Source organism: Amblyomma mixtum, chromosome 5, assembly GCF_055824585.1.
Source record: "Amblyomma mixtum isolate Tamu chromosome 5, ASM5582458v1, whole genome shotgun sequence".
Classification (NCBI taxonomy): domain Eukaryota; kingdom Metazoa; phylum Arthropoda; class Arachnida; order Ixodida; family Ixodidae; genus Amblyomma; species Amblyomma mixtum.
The window spans coordinates 110,233,709-110,250,619 of record NC_143016.1 but is presented as its reverse complement, the minus strand read 5'-3'; the positions used below and the strand labels follow the sequence as shown (position 1 = coordinate 110,250,619).

Sequence of the window (16,911 nt, the reverse complement as noted above, 5' to 3'; positions counted from 1 at the left end):
TTTATTTCTCTAAAACACCGTCAGTACCTGGTAATTGTAGTTAAAGAGTGTTGCATTATGTTCTTGTAAATATATAATTAAAGGTATTACACAGACAATATTTCGTTCAGTTAATCTATATTCTGTGTTAAAAAGAGCAACCGTTATTAATTCGACTTTGAACTGAACCCATGTGGTTGCATTTGAGTTAGCACAATGGTAGAGTCTCAGAAAATAGCCTCTATAATTCGTGATAGCCCTATTGCTGATTATTAAAAATTTACAATTGGTGAAAAATAGCACTGCCACAATAATGAACTGGAATAAAGAATGGCCGTTGTGATCCTTACTAAAGCTTCATTTGTAACGCTGATGTGAGCTCCAATGGCCCCATTCCGATGGACGTGAAATAACAATCCCCATATGCTATGCGAAGTCAGAGCGAGCATTTTGAGAAACGCAAGGGGTTGAAATTAATCCGGAGGCAATCACTAAACCGCCTCTAATAGCATATATGCAGGCTCAGAACATTAAGCCTTACATTCTATAGAATCGACTGCGGCACGTAGGAACGCTTAGTACGGCAGAGTGATGCACTCGAAACCCATATATATATACATTGGTGTCATCAGAGTATGTTTATAAGGACATCAGACAAGGAACTTGGCTTCCATAGACTCTTGATATCTTGTCTCAAATTTCGAAAGGCAGACGAGGCAGGCAAGGGAGTGCTTGCATTCGTTAAGAGAACAGAATCGATTTGAATGTCCCGCTTCTCCAGTTGCGTTTCGCTGTTCCGGCAGTAGTTGTATAGGTATTATAACCTGAATGCTATGAGAGCCTGAGCCACCGATACACCTCCTGGTGAGCCTATCATGAATTATCTAAGATTGTTTGTGGGAACACTGCATTTGCAAAACTTAAAATTTCAATTCTTTAGTGATAGGAGACTGCGATGCAGTTTTTGTTTCGAGCTTTTTGGAAAACTGCTGCTCGAACCACGGCCACTTTAAAATGAGCCCCTCCTGCGCAATCTTCCGGTTGGCATTGCCGTTCGACTCCTGAGCAGCTGCTCTCATCTCTGTACTGTTGATGTGTATGCGGCCGACTTTTTTTTTGTGACTTTCAGCAAACCTTGCTACTCCATCTCGCTTCTTTGGTCATGCACTAGCGTGGTGCTCACGATCTATGAAGAATCCTGCTGCGTAAGCATCAAACAGTGCTCTTATTATCAAGACTCCTTGCCTGCGTGGTTAACTCGCTGCCTATGACAGTAAGAGAGGTACTTCGTGCATCTTACATGTGAGAAGAGAGAACGATGGACATCTTGGAAGCCCGCTGCAGTGAACTGATGTAGTTGACGATCCGCTTCCTGGACGTAGTCCCAATGCCGTTGTAGGGCTCGTCGAGAAGCAGCATGCTCGGCATGCCAATCATGGACAGGCACAGGGACAGCTTGCGTCGGTTCCCGCCACTGTACACACGCAGCCATTTCATTAAGCGCAGTGAAGGTTAAATCGCATCAGAATTTGGGATTCATGATGGCTGCAAGAAAGTGCACATTTGTTATGTTTTGAAAATGTTTATTAAAACGCTAATCGCCTATCACGTAACCCATGGAGTTTTTTGTTCATTTACGGTAGATCCTGGAACAAGAAGTATTCACTTTAGAACAAAACTTCTGCAGCAGGAAAATCAAAGCAGTATTTAAGCTGTAGGATGGGGGTTAAAGGCACTGGAACCTCAGGAGCAGGGCGGCAACAGTTCGTGGTCGGCGAAGGCGAGAACACAGCACGCGCAGCGATGGCAGCGCCGCCGCTAAGCAGAATAACGGTCGTCTTCGTCTTCACAATTGCCCCCGGGGAAAAGAGGAGCCAACCTGGCGACTTAGGGCGCGGCCAGGATGGCTGGGTCGTAGAATGGCTTGAGGCGCTGGACATGAACAGTCTCGCGTCCATGGCAGCGGCGATCAGAGGACGGCACGAGAGGTTCGACTGTGTTACAAAAGCTGTCTTGGGGCGATCGGCCTCTTCCATGGGTACCTGCCAGTACCCGGAACGTAAATCTAAAGAGGAAAATATTTCGGCACCTTGCAAGCAGTCTAGCGCGTCATCGATGCGTGGCAGGGGAATATACGTCCTTGCGCGTAATCTTGTTAAGGCGGCGATAGTCTACACAGAAACGGATGGAGCCGTCTTTCTTTTTGACAAGCACAACTGGCGAAGCCCATGGACTGCTTGAGGGTTTAATCACGCCGCTCTTGAGCATTTGGTCGACTTGATCTTCAATAACTTGGCGCTCGGGTGCCGACACACGATAGGGGCGCTGCCGTAGTGGAGCGTGGGCACCTGTGTCTATGCGATGTGTGACAGTCGACGTCTGGCCCAGTGAGCTGTGGTGACAGTCGAAGGAGGCGCGGAACTGGTTGAGCAAGTCGAGAAGCTGCGTGCGCTGCGGCAGTGGAAGATCTGCGTCGATGGAGCGGAGAAATAGTTCGGTAGATGAAGGAGTGGGTGTAGAAGATGGTGGGCTGAGCGCAGCGAGTCTGATGTGCGATGAACCGGCAGTCTCCCCATGGGTTAGAATAGACGCGACAGGTTGGACACTGCCGACACATTCGCCACGGCGCAAAGCACTAGGGTAGGGAAACGGGTTACAGACCCACAGTGCGGAAAGGCCAGCAGAAATAGTCAATACGGCGTAAGGCAGAGGAAGGCACTTGCGCCGGAGAAAAGTATGGGCTGGCGTGATAAGAACAGTGCCATCACGAGAAGGGGCACAAGAGAGGCGCACAAGGACGGAAGAGCATGGAGGCAGGTCGATGTCTTCGGTGACGAGGGCTTTAATACATGGCGGTGAAGGACCAGCGTCCGGCAGGGACTGGGGCAGAGCACAGAACCCGACTTCAGCGCGAGCGCAATCGATGACAGCGGCATGACGAGAAAGGAAATCCCAGCCCAAAATAACAGAGTGAGAACAACACGGCAGTACGACGAACTCGATCGTGTAGAGGACATCCTCAATTAAAACTCGAGCGGTGCAAGCTGCCGACGGCTTGATGTGCTGAGCGCTGGCCGTGCGCAGCGAGAGACCGGCAATTGGCGTCTTAACTTTCTTCAAGCGGTGACAAAGGTTGGCGTCTATTACTGAAATTACGGCGCCAGTGTCTACAAGGGCCATGACAGAAATTCCCTCGACCGAAACGTCAATAAGGTTCGCAGGGGACAGCTGAGGTCTTTGGTAGTTCGACGAGGACGCAGTTCTTGCCTCAGGAACTGCGACATCTAGTTTTCCTCTTGAGAATTACTTGGGCGGCGACGCATCGGAGAAATGGAGCGTCGTCGCGGCGAAGGGGAACGGCGGTCGGTAATCGCTGAACGGTCGGGGGAGGAAGGACGAGTGCACGCACGGGGCTCAGCAGACGCGGAGTACTGACGCACTGGAGGCCAGTACCCGACCGGCGGTGCCGAAACTGGGTGACGGCGACGGCAATGGCGGGCTACGTGGCCAGGCAATCCGCAAGTGTAGCAAATAGGCCGGTTATCCGTCGTGCGCCAAGGATCTCGGTCTCGTGGAGATGGTCGCAGATAAGGTGCCGGCGCTTGTACGGGCGCTGACATTATAGGGTACGTAGGCGGCCGAGGTTGTGCGACGACTTCAGCGTAAGTCATTGGACGGGCGACAGGTTTTGGGGCGACGTTGCCATAATTCAGAGGGGTGGCCACTGGTCTTGGGGCGGCGTCAGCGTACGCCAGCGGAGCTGCGACAGGTGGTGATGAATGTGCTGACGGAAGCACCTCAGCAACCTGCTCTCGAATTGCATGTTGGAGAGCCGGGGCCAAATATGGTGGCGACCCTTGAGGGCTAGGCAAAAGCGAAAGCTGACGGGCCACCTCCTCACGTACAAAGTCCTTCATTTGCTGCAGCAGATAGGAGCTGTCAGCTGCGGGTGTCAGTCCAGAAAGCGACTCTGGCTGAGCTGAGTGCTGACGAGTCAGGACCCTCTGCTTACGTAGCTCCTCGAAGCTCTGGCACAGCGTGATGACTTCCGAAACGGTGCGCAAGTCCCGAGCGAGCAGCATTTGAAAGGCGTCATCATCAATGCCTTTCAAGATCTGCTTGGTCTTGTCAGCTTCCGGCATGCTGACGTTCACTCGGTTGCAGAGGGCGATTACATCTTCTATGTAGCTAGTGAAGCTTTCGCCGACCTGCTGCGACCGTTCACGCAAGCGTTGTTCGGCGCGAAGTTGTCTGACAGCTGGGCGACCAAACACTTCTGAGAACTTCGTCTTGAAGGCTGACCAAGTCGCAACATCCCCTTCATGGTTACGGTACCATAAGTTTGCGACGCCGGTAAGATAAAAAATTACATTGTTGAGCTTTGTCTCGTCATCCCACTTGTTATACAGGCTCACCCGCTCGTAGGATGCGAGCCAGTCTTCCACGTCATGGTCATCTGTGCCGCTGAAGATAGCCGGGTCCCTTTGGCGAAGGGAGCCGGCACAGATGACAGTCGGTGGGCCTGCTTGCACGGCTTGGTGTTGGATGTCTACAGGCATCGCAGGTGTCGGAAGAGTGCGGCTACGGAGCTCCAGAGCCGATATCGTTACCCAGCACCTCCACCAAATGTAGGATGGGGGTTAAAGGCACTGGGACCTCAGGAGCAGGGCGGCAACAGTTCGTGGTCGGCGAAGGCGAGAACACAGCACGCGCCGCGATGGCAGCGCCGCCGCTAAGCAGAACGGTCGTCTTCGTCTTCACAAAACATATAAACATCGACAGTGCAGTGTATATCTCTGAAGCGCATGTCTTGACGATCTCTTCAAGGACGTGGCTCATATTGCTATGAGGAATTATGAATAACATGCAAAAATTGGAGGTCACACTTAAACACCGACTTCAGGGTATGACGCGACAGCGTTATTGGATAATGCCGATATACACGGAATTGGTCATTCTCGTCTTTACATCCATATGTCCCTGGGAATCCTCATACCACTCCTGGCGCAGTGGTGCAGCTGTTAAGCGTTGCGCCACTCTCGTGCGACGGCAGGTGCTGCGACCGGTGGGGCTTGTGCGACTTAGGTTCCTCCTTCCGAGCCACCTCTCAAGACCGATCTTTAATTTAAGCGCCATCGGCAACGGCGGAAAGGATGCCCACAATATGGTGGGCTGGTTGCGACAACGCCACGAGGCCACGTGAGCTAGGTGGGCCACCTGCCTTCCACTTGGTTTCTTCTCTGGATATTTTTATTTTTCTCAGAAGTTTCTCGACACCGAAGCCGTCTTTGCTGCGACATGGGTTTCTTAACGTGATCGCATTAATAACTTGATCATATAGTGTGGTCCGGCGGCGAACGCTAGAAGTTAGAGCCGTCCGTTCCTCTTCGAGGTATTATCGCGTGCTGCGCAAATAAACGCACGCGGTAGAATGCTTTTCCCAGCTAAACGGGCGCATTGTTCCAGCTGAAATTTCGCACAGAAGTGGCATTTTGTCGACAGAATTGTTTCATTCTACATTTTTTTGCGTTACTTCCCTGAATCGATCAAAAAAAGTCACCTATTCGCATCCTCTGCGGCGACAGCGAAGGAAATCACACCGTTCTTTCAGCGATCACACCGGTGGCGCCATCTCGTTTGTTGACCGTGAAGATTCAGCAAAGGAAAGAGGTTCGGGTGATTTGAAGACGCTCTTTCAACTGTATTTTTTTAATGGTCACAGAAAACTTAACTTGCTGAAAACTTACTTTGGCCAATCAAGTTTTCTGTGCCCATTAAAAAACCAGCCGAAAGAGAGTCTTCAAATCTCCCGAAACCCCCTCTTTTGCTGAATCTTCACGACCAACAAACGAGATGGCGCCGTCGGTGCGATCGGTGACAGAGCGGCTTAATTTCCTTCGTCGTCGCCGCAGACGATGTGAATATCCGACTTATTCTGTTCGAATCAGGTAAGTACGCTAACCAAACGTGGTATAAAACAATTCTGCCGACCAAATGCCATTTCTGAGCGAAATTTAAGTTCGAACAATGCACCCGTTTAGCTCAGAGAAGCATTCTATGGCGTGCGTTTATTTCCGCAGCAGGCGATATATTCCTCTACGAAATCTGCGTTTTTGTCACGGCTGAGCATTCAGCGGTTAAGTCAGCATTTCTTGTTCACAGGCATCGCGGTAACCATATCAGATGGCATAACAAATTCAAAAAAAGCTTACCTCCCACATATATAGCAACAAGATGGTAGGGTTCAAAAAGCCAGTGCTTTTTGTCGGGCTCGTAGTGCCTCGTGCTGAATTCAGCATAGAAAACCGAATGGCTAATGCAAAGCAAGCTCAGTGATTAATTTATAGTATTGAGCTTAACTCGACAGTAACGTGCCTAAGCACCAGCAACAAGCAACCGAAGAGGAATTCCAGAAGTGGCGGGCCATTTGTTATTCATTTTTATATTGCACAGTGCAAAGGACGAACAATCAGCATATAGTTTCAAGGTGCCACGATCATTCATTCATTTATCGCGGGTTCGATCCCGGCAGCGGCGGTTGAATTTCTTTGGAGGAGAAATTCTAGAGGCCCGTGTACTGTGCGATGTCAGTGCACGTTAAAGAACCCCAGGTGGTCGAAATTTCCGGAGCCCTTCACTACGGCGTCTCTCATAGCCTTAGTCGCTTTGGGACGTTAAACCCCATAAACCAACCAACCAACCAACCAACCAACCAACCAACCAACCAACCAACCAACCAACCAACCAACCAACCAACCAACCAACCAACCAACCAACCAACCAACCAACCAACCAACCAACCAACCAACCAACCAACCAACCATTCATTCATTCATTCATTCATTCATTCATTCATTCATTCATTCATTCATTCATTCATTCATTCATTTCAACGAATCTGTGCACACATCAATGCAAACGTTGTGTCAATAACCAAAGCTAGTGTAGGCCCCTTTTACAGATATATTCGGCCGTGAAAAGACGCCTGAAGGACATGAAGAAAATCATCAGGATAATTCATGTTAAGGAAGAACAGAAAAACCCATGAAGAAATAACTGTCTTTTTTTGACAGAGAGGCATGAGTACGCGTACCTGTATGTGCTGACGAGCTTCTCCGCGTACTCTTGCAGATGGAAGATCTCCAGGAGTGCGTCCAAATACTCCCTGGTTGGCACGATACCGCGCAATCGCGTATACAGTGACAGCGTCTCCAGGCCTGTCAGCATATCCAACAGACCGTCCCGCTGCGGACAGTAGCCGAGGAACCTTTGGAACTGCGAGTGTAACCGGAATAAGTGGCGGCTCCAAAAATATAGTTTAACTGGCTCGCTGTAGGTGCAAATCACTAATTGTCGCACAGAAGCTGCTACGTGATGGAGACCACAGTTCTGTGCACCACAGCTGTTTAGTGTAACAACTAAGATGCTGCTTCTACTTAAATTCCGCATTTCGTGGGGAGATTGGGGCGTCATGTGATATGCAATAATCGGCAAAGACACATTGCGTACTTTCCATTTCATGCAGGAATACCTATAAACGCGAGCCCAACATAACCGTGTATCCATTTGTACTGCCTTTTTGCACGGTATTAAACCAATGATTCTTGCTGCTAGCGCGTAGCTTATACAAGTATTTATTTCTTTACTTCTCGACACTGCGATATAGTACAAGATCATGAGAACATGGTTGTAATAAAAACGGACGCATACAATACACATGCGAGAAAATCACGCACAAAGATTGCAGGCAATTTTCAACGTTAGAAAATTCTGCGTAGCAGCCTCGTCATTAGGATCACTGCAGTCTAAAATCGTCTTCGCGAGGAAAGAATATTTAACATAGTTATTTCGAGCGGTTAAAGGCGTCATTTTTAAAGCATTCCTTTGCCTCATATTATGGCCTAACAGAGAATATCCGAGAGCACCAGTGTAGTAATGGCCGCTTAAGAGTTAAAACAGAAACTTTATTCCGTAAGTACGGTTGCGTACAGAGACCAGTGGCAACCAGTGAGTTTCGGAAGCTTAGAAAAAGAAGTACAACCATACGAATTAAATATACACCTGACTACCTTGTCCTGTTCCCTTTGCATTTTGTTGATGTTATTCGAGGTGACCCAAATAATTTCAGCTTATTGAAACAAAGGGCGAATAAGGGATTCGTGATTTATGATTTATGGTGGTTTAACGTCCCAAAGCGACTCAGGCAGTGAAGGGCTCCGAAAATTTCGACCACCTGAGGTTCTTTAACGCGCACTGACATCGCAGAGTACGCGGGCCTCTCGAATTTTGCCTCCATTGAAATCCGACTGGCACGGCCGTGATCGAGCCCGCGTCTTTCGGGTCAGCGGCCGAGCGCCATAACCACTGAGCCACCGTGGCGGCGAATAAGGGATTAGTACGCGTGGAGAATTACAGTGGGTGTAGATGATTTCACTGAGCGCTGGAACGAAAATTACGAAGGAAATTCGCTGTCACAGTACCTATGTGCATCGCCCAGGAAAGAATAATAGTTTTCTGTAGGCCAAGGTATTTGTAATCTGTAACCTGTGATAGTGGCATGCTGACACCATAGTGAAATTAAGAGGTTGTTTCTAGTGCATAATTCTCATAAAAAATTCTTAATGGACCTTTTTATTGGTCACTGCAAGGAATCACTTTCGCAAGGCAATTATTTAAACGCACCTAATCATAAACTTTGCGCACCTTTTAGAACAAAACAGTCATCTGCACACAGCTTAATGTTAACTGAAAGTTCTGTCAGAATGTCGTTCAAAAACCACCAGAACAAAAGCGCTCCCAGAACTAATTCCTTGATGTGCCCAGATTCAACATGGGCTTTTGTTCAAAGTTACAAATGGACATTTGTTTGAAAGGTATGCCGCGGTTCATGCCAATCTTGAGTTATTGTTGATATAATAGCAAAACTGGAATTACGTGATACCTTATCTAAAGCTGCGTACAAATCAATGAATATAGCGCCCTTTCCTAATGCCAATAATTGATTACCGGGAAGTAAAAAAAAAAATGGCACTGGTTTAGCTCTGTTAATGATGGGTTTGAAAGCGCGACAAGACGGAGACGAAAGGAAAAGAACACACACAACAAGCGTTTACTATCAACAAAAACGTTTATTGCAACGCTGGGAATAAATAGGGAATATTGTGTACATGATTCCCGTGTCATGTGGGGCTGTGTATATCGGTCAAACTGGTCGATGCATTAACACGCGCCTCGCAGAACATTGCCGGGCTTTACGAAGTAGCACAGGTACGCACCTGGCAAGTCATGTGGGCAAGCACGGGGAACAAGATAAGTCCTGCCAAGCCCAATTGGATCTAACGACAGTGATCTTTTCGCATCACGACCAGAAGACTAGGGAAATCATCGAATCCTATCATATTGCTAAGACAAAGGGCTGTGTCAGTGAGCCTTCAATTTTGCTGTCGGAGAAGGAACGAGCGTTTTTAGATAGTAACGGCTAATCTCTTTTTCTGTCTTGTTATTTTATGGTTCTTTATGTTTTCTGTGACCCCTATTTATTCCCAGCGTTGCAATAAACGTTTTTGTTGCTAGTAAGCGCTTGACGTGTGTGTTCTTTTCCTTTCGTCTCCGTCTTGTCGCGCTTTCAAACCCATCATGAATGTTTACCAACTTGCCCAACTCTTTGCCCTCCTCCAATAGCTCTGTTAAACCTGGAAGATTGCGAAAGCAACGACGAGAGAGAGAGAGGCGATGGAGAGCGCGCGGCAGCGGAGGCGGCCCCGGCACGCTAGTTATGCGCCGCTAATGCTCATGCGCAACTGGCGAGCGCGGAGGCGGAACCTCTGAGTCAACCGCGCCGCTACGGCGGCGCTGTGCCAGCTGTGCGCCGTGTGACGTCACAGCTCCTTGCGTATGCGCAGTATGCCCTTTCGTCAGCTTCGCGAAATGGCTCGGCGACTCGCGTAGTGTTGCTTTCGCAACAAAAAACGTATTTGAAGAATCGCTCCCCCCTTCCACCCCCCCCCCCCCTTTCAAACATGCTGACGACAAACTAAGGACCTTGTACTCGTATAAGAAATGTGATATAAATTTACTAATTATATGCTCAATATTATTGCTTGATGTTGGCGGTACCTTTGAACGGCGGTCTTCTTTAGCCTTGAAAATAGCATTGACCGAAAGGACTGTCAGTTGAAAGATAACCAAACAATGATTTCCAGATTATGTGTAAAGTCAACCGGCAGATTTTTCCAGTAGTCCCCATTTGTATTCGCCCCTGTCCCACTGTTGCAAATGTATCAGCGCCACGTGGCGACTCCTTAACGAATCGACATTATCTTCTGCTCCATGGTTTTCTGCTACTCTGGCAAATGGTAATTCGCCTATTTCTGAAAAGTAGTGATTGACTAACTTCAAGAACATCTATGAACAACTGCGTCGGAAGCCTCTAGACGGCACCTCATGCAGGGCTCCAGATAGAAAGCTGAAAACGAAGCCTCTGTACAAAAATGAAGGATGCTTAAAGGGGCTACTATATTTCATATTCTCAACCGTGTTTTAGAAGCCTCTAAAGCTCATCCCAACATTTCGCTGTTTTTGCAGAATGCAGGCCATACATAAATATGCGCTTGGTGACAAAGATTAGATTCGCTTGCCTGGTACAGGTCTCGCACGACAGAGAAACCGCCAATGAAGGCGTCTCCTTCGTGAGGCAGTATGTCACCGCTGAGGATTTTGAAGGTGGTTGTCTTGCCCACGCCGTTTGCGCCCAGGAGACCAAAGCATTCCCCTGTGCGGACGGTGAAGCTCAGTCCCTGCGGCGATAGAAGTTCGTTATTGAAACGCAACTTTCCAAGCAACTTAAGTCGATTTTTGTAAGAGTACAAAAGAAGTACACAGTCATGTGCCACTGTAAAAGGGAGTGTTCAGGGGTGTGATCAATAACCTCCCCGTTCTGCAGTGAAAACCAGCTGGTATCTACTCCCAAAGACACGAAACTGCCGTGAAGGCTAAAAACGAAGCACATTTACCTGATGAAACGAAAAATCTGCGCACTCACACTCATTGCTTGTGGTATAGGAACATCCCTGCTAGGACTTCGAAGACCTTATCACGTGCGGAAGCAAACAGTATACGAAAGTTGTCCGAAAATTTCGCAATGGTGAGCGAGCGAGCAGCAGCACTGCGGTCCTCGGCGTTAGCACCTGCTCCCTGGCTGTGAGTTTAAACAGACTAACGTAAGCGTGCGCCCTCGCTGTCCTTCCTGGGATGATAAGGAATCAAGCGGGTCGCATGTGAAGCCAGATATTTTAAGGCGAAAGCCTTTCATGCCTGTAATGCCGAGAGAAGGTTGCCAGCAGAGGTGCCACGCTTTTCGGTTGGTCGAAATGGTTATGATGTCACACTGCGCGGATTCAAAATAATGAGGTCACCCACGACTGCCTGACGCCCCCTTTTGGAGCACAGGACAACTAATAAAATATCTGTCGTCCGCTCCGACAGCGGGTGTAAGGCGTCCTGGGTGACCACATTACATACCGCATTACTGCGAACAGAGCCATGGAAACAACAGAACTCATCGAAGCAGAGATAGAGTCGTGCTAAAGAAGCCGTCAAAGTCGGCAGTCGAAGTGTATACTTGTAATGCGTAGTCGAAAGTGCGTAGTCAAATATAGCACTAGTACAGCACAGTCTCGCAGTCAATGCCAAACAGTGCGCGAGGAAAGGCGCCTTGCAGCACATTAGACAGCCAAAGTGCCCCTAAATTTTTGCGCGTTCAGAAAGCTGTAATGCAAACCGAGGGCGCAAGCTTTCGTCAGCCAGTTTATACTCGCAGTCAGAGAGCAGAGGCAGCGCCGGATCCGCAGCGCTGCCGTTTGGTAGCGAGTCCCCTCTCGCCGCTGGCGCGGCCCCTCGGTCACTTTTGGCAAAGACGGTACGTGTGGTGGGGCAGTTTTAAGTCAGCACGTTTCTATGGTAAACTTCTTGGCCCATGGTATTAATAAATTATTATACACAACTCCATTTTGCTATCAAATCTCATGCACTGGCATTTGGTATATGAATCGTATATCTAGTAATATATCAAAACTTCATAAATTTCAAAAAAACGCCATCCGCATAATCACTATTGCTAATTTTGAAAGTCGAAGATGGCCTGTTTTAAACTTCCATAGTACAGCAGCAGCCATTAACCTTTACAGCAGGACAATGAGATGTCTGTAGGAAGTCATCCGAAAATATGAGTCATTTCTTTCTTAGCCTTGCTCACATGACATGTCGAACCAGTCCCAACCGTGTAAGTTCCCGCGAACTTTGGAATGTACCATGCTGCCCAAGCAGTCATGGATCTGATATGGTTTGATTTAATGTTCCAGAAATAGTAAATATTTGCAGTTTTCTTTGGACTAGTCAGTACTACTGAACGCATTGCTACTTTATTTTAAAATTTGTACTTTTTTTCTTTCATTTGACAAGCTTCGTGTGCCAGTGAATTTCAGTGCGTTCTTTTACATGGCCCTTTTCTTTTCACAACCTGTTAGGTTCTAAAACATTTGCCGTCGCGTTTTGCTCTGTGTACCACGAGAGTGTGTGCCATTCTCATCACATCTGTCAATTCGTTCTTGTACTGGAAGTGTCATAATCATTTCCGACTGCTGTTAACTGAAAAAAAAATATTCACTGGTGTTCTCAGCAAAGGTACGCAGCCACAGACAAGATTCCTTTTGGCTTTTTAGCTGCGTCTCTCGTTTAGCAGCGTAGAGATCTGTAAAAAATTTTCATAAATATTGACACGATCAAAAACGACAAAACATTAATTATGCAGCTGAGCACATCAAGCAAAGTTGCTGACAATATGCTGCCCTGATCCCGTGAAAGGCATAGATGAAAGTGGCACTTTTAAGAAAATTGTCTGGCGCCACTCACAGACCGAGTCGCTTTGGGACGTTAGGTTAACCCTATAAAGCAACTAAGGAACATATCTACAACAACATAAGAAGTGTGTTCTAGCCATGTACATCCTATTACTTGTGACGTTGTAACTCTTCTTGATAAGCTTATTTTGCTGATGGCCCTCTGTAAAAAGCTGCATAACCATTGAAGTCCCTATGGAAAAACACCATGGGTTTCAACAACTTGAGAGCGGATGCTTGGCCAATCAGGAAAATAATTTGTACATAAGAGCTGGGTGCTTCATTTTGACCCCTCAGGCTTGTTGCTCAAAAAATGAGGCACTGGAAAACTTATAAATCAACTATGGGGAAAGAGATCTCTAATTGCTCATTAATGAGTTGTGTTAGAACTCGTCCCCCTTTCTGAACCAAAGATGCGACTTTAATGAAACCGCCATAGCTCGTTCCACTCCAGAAATACAGAACGAAGAGAAGATTGGGTGTGGCCTGACATTAGGACGCCAGAAGATAATGCTAGACCCTGCCATGTTTTTTTTTCTTCTTTTTTTTTGGTGAAAGCTTGCCTGCAGGACGGCATTGGTCTCCACGTATCCGTAGGCTTTCGTCAGGCGGTACACAACCATTGCCGGCGGCCCCGCTTCGGGTGACTGCAGCTGCGGCAGCTGCTGCGGCTCTTGCTGCGGCGGCTGTTGCTGCTGCTGTTGTTCCTGCGCTTGCAGACCCTTGGACGCAATGTTTTCGACCAACTTGGTTTCGTCCGCAACATCCGTGTCTTCGCGCTTGGCCGACTGGAATCAGAAGCGCCGGAAGGCGCACGTCAAACGAGAATCGTGTGTTTCCGTGTCCTCTGCACTCCGTATAAAACGGGTGCCCATATCTCCAGAAGCCTTAACGGGTTCGCAGTTTAGAATACGCGTCAAACATATATCTTTTGCAATGGCTCTGCCACGTGGACTTTGCAGCAAATATCATTTTCTGTAAGTCAGATTTCGAAATGCGCTAGGAAGGCTACTCATGGACAACTTTTTCGGGACCTAAAGCTGAGCTCCGGTTTGAGAATACCTCGACCATAGCTTTTGTTTACTGGCACTGGGCAGCCCGTTAATGATTAACCAGTCTACATAAAAAAAATTTTATTCAGATCTCCGTTTGAGCAAGGACTGTATGTCCATTACTGCATCCTATAACTCAAAGGCATCGAAATGCACCGGTTTACGTCGAATTAGTAAATTAGCATAAAGACGATAATTTCACGCTGTAGAATTTGTTCTATTTGTTGTATAACATATTCAATACTGGTTTCACTTCCTTAGGCACCACTACATACGTAATTATTTTGAACTGTAAATGGCCACTACTGCTTCCGCAATACACTAGAGGAGTGCAAGAAACGCACTTCCTCTCTCTATACTACCCATACAGTAATACATCCTGTCAACGCGGTTGCGGGTTTATTTATATTACGCTTATTTTTATTTTATTTTTTTTGGGGGGGGGGAGGGAGAGAGGCTTAGCCGAAGCGTTTTTTGGTTCCTTTAAAAATGCCACCTGTATTCAGTACAGCGTAGCCGTTGCCTTCCTCCCTGCGTATAAGCTTAGAGAAGCGCGCACTTCAATGCTGACTCTGAGTGAACATCAGTCCTGGCATGCGAACAGCTTCCATATCCTTCTGGTCAGTTCTATTCGGTTCAGTCTAAGATGTGCTCCCTCTCTAAAAAAAGTTTCAGTGAAGGAAGTGATTTCCATGGGGCAATAGCATTTTTGCACGTAGTGGCACCTTTACTAATGCTACGGGGTGGCGAAGCATACATCTAGAAAAGTTGACAAGGATCAGTTACGGCTCGGTTGATTGTTATGTTTGCTTCGTTTCTCTTATGTTTCACAGATGGATGGTGTTATGGGCAAGTGCCTTCCAATCGGCTGTTTTTTTTTGTCGTCTACATTCTCTAGCATCGTGGATGCTTTTCTGTTTTTATCTAGATTCAGCGGAAACAGGCAAGAAGCAGAATCCCCCAGTAGTGGCACTCAGCAATTCATAATTGACTTCAGTGCCGCAGTCCTTTATCAGAAGCAAAAGATAGACGCCATAATGAAAATTTTTCCACGTTGACGGTGAGATGGCGATTCAGACATGACTCGCCCGATAACACTTTCCGGTAACACTCACTTCCCACGCTTTCTTTTCAAAAGGCCACATCAGCAAACACTTGCTCGATCAGAAACACTGCATCAAAACAACCCGGCAAACGATTCTGAGTCTTCCATTAGCGCTGCTACAGCCCGTAGACAAGAGGAGGGGAAGTTCTCTTACCCTCGGGGAAACCGTATTGAGCAATTGCGTCATGGCCGGCCGTGGTGACCCCGCGTCGTCTGTGGGTTCAGGTTCGCTCAGGTGGCGGTCCAGGCGACGCAGCCAGAAGTAGTCGGCGCAGAGCAGCAAGGCGAATAGCAGCGGGCCCTCGAAGAACAGGGTGAGCACCTCGTAGAAAGCAGAGTACCAGTGCACGCCCAAGGGGCTGATCGCGTACAGCTCGGGGTGGGGTTCGTCCGCGTCTGCGTCGAAAGCATGAGCGTGACGATGACGAAATGCGCATTATTGCGGCAGCATTTACGTTTTCCTCTTGCACAAACCGCACGGATTCTCAGTAACGACTTTCGCTGATTGATCGAGAGAGTCGTTACGTGATCAGCATCGCCAAATTTGAAAATCTGAGGACTAGAATGTTCGAATTTCATTGAATTATCAACGCGAGGTTATACTAAACCGACCCACTCTTCCACCTTAATGCTCCCACCAATTCACTTTTATTCACTTCTGAACTCACTAATACACACAACACACCTGCTAATCGCCGCTAATCTTCTAATTTCACGAATCCACCTTCATTTAATTTCAGGTGTAGGCCTGCTTCGAAACTATGGGGGGGGGGGGGTCTTTAGTAGTATTTGGGCGCAGGTAAATTTCTAAATTATCGCATTTACTTTAAGAATTTGGTTACATGGTTAGAAAAAAAAACTTTATTGAGCAAAAGAAAGGCCGCCTGGGTGGTCTCCTGGCTGGTTTCAATACTACGTTTTTCACTTCAGTAGGTTTAAGGCAAATGGAAGTTCGGTGTTAGGCTCGTGTGGAAACATTCACAGCATTTCCTCGAGGTTTGCCCAAAGAATAGTTGTATTTTTACAGCTGAATCCACGTGTTAGGTCCAACACAGCTGGTTAGGGCAACTGGCCGATATCTGGCCGCCAGCGTGGCTTCTTTGCATTGTTTTAATATTGGGATAAGAACCCCTTCTTTCCAGACTTTGGCAAAATGTCCAGAGGCACACATCTTATCAAAGAGGCACAGTAAGAAACCTAGTCTTCCCGACATTCCTTCGCCTCCCCATGCTGGATGAAGTGTACCACCGCCACCTTTCCATCTAGTTATATTAAGAAACTCTGTGTCCCCAGGGATCCACACAGGAGTGACCATTCAGTCGAGAGAGGGGGCCGGGGTGAGACTGTGAAGGGTGGCCGGTGACGCCGCGCCCTGAAGGTAGTGGCGGCCTAAGAACCTAAGCAAATTTGGACGATTTCCTCGTCAATGCTGGAGTGGGCCAGCGCAAGCGTGGTGGCGGCTCCCTCTGTCTCTGCCGGGAAGTGAGTTCTGCTAGCGGCGGCAGCCTCCACTGTACCGTCTTCGTATGCTTCGACTGCTGTAAGTCTTGAGTTGGTGTCCTCTGCCACGCCGACATAGTGGATGTCGGAGCGGTTTGCTGTTCCTCTAGGTTTAATAACTCGCTCGAGCGTGCCGCCTACCCGCATGTTGGATAGCGCTCATGTTGCCTGGCAGGAGCTTCTGATGTAGGTTAGCTTGGGTTGGGGAGTAATTACGAAAGGGGTTCGACTTGCTGGGAAGGTAAAGGGTGGCCTCAGAGGGAGCGGTCCCAGTAGGCGCTGTCCCGTATCCATGCTCGGGCGGACCAACTGGTTGGTGCGTTGCGCCTGCATTAGGTCTGTCATGGTGCTGTGGGTAGCTGTGGCCAGGAAACGAGCC

At 47.9% G+C, this 16,911-nt stretch overlaps 2 protein-coding genes across 2 annotated transcripts in view; both read right to left on the bottom strand.

Moving 5' to 3' along the window:
- LOC149343362 (phospholipid-transporting ATPase ABCA3-like) overlaps nt 1-16,911 on the bottom strand; it is a 67,658-nt gene that overhangs the window by 4,031 nt on the left and 46,716 nt on the right. The window contains exons 17-21 of the mRNA XM_089546944.1: nt 15,187-15,428; nt 13,439-13,663; nt 10,617-10,775; nt 7,073-7,254; nt 1,280-1,453 (exon numbers count right to left, since the gene is read on the bottom strand). Of these exons, the coding sequence (XP_089403070.1) occupies nt 1,280-1,453; nt 7,073-7,254; nt 10,617-10,775; nt 13,439-13,663; nt 15,187-15,428 (982 nt within the window). The remainder of the gene's footprint in view (nt 1-1,279; nt 1,454-7,072; nt 7,255-10,616; nt 10,776-13,438; nt 13,664-15,186; nt 15,429-16,911) is intronic.
- Nucleotides 1,502-4,599, bottom strand: LOC149343363 (uncharacterized). Its single transcript, XM_089542783.1, has 2 exons — nt 3,683-4,599; nt 1,502-1,524 (listed from the first exon to the last, which is right to left on the bottom strand). Exons 1-2 carry the CDS (start codon nt 4,536-4,538, stop codon nt 1,502-1,504), a joined length of 879 nt encoding a protein of 292 aa, XP_089398909.1. The 5' UTR covers nt 4,539-4,599.

Coding starts and splice junctions, on each gene's coding strand:
- LOC149343363 (XM_089542783.1), bottom strand. CDS start 4,538: ATGCCTGTAGACATCCAACACCAAGCCGTGCAAGCAGGCCCACCGACT. Junction 1,525..3,682: donor GGCCACCCCTCTGAATTATG/GCAACGTCGCCC, acceptor ACTTTCTTGCAG/CCATCATGAATCCCAAATTC.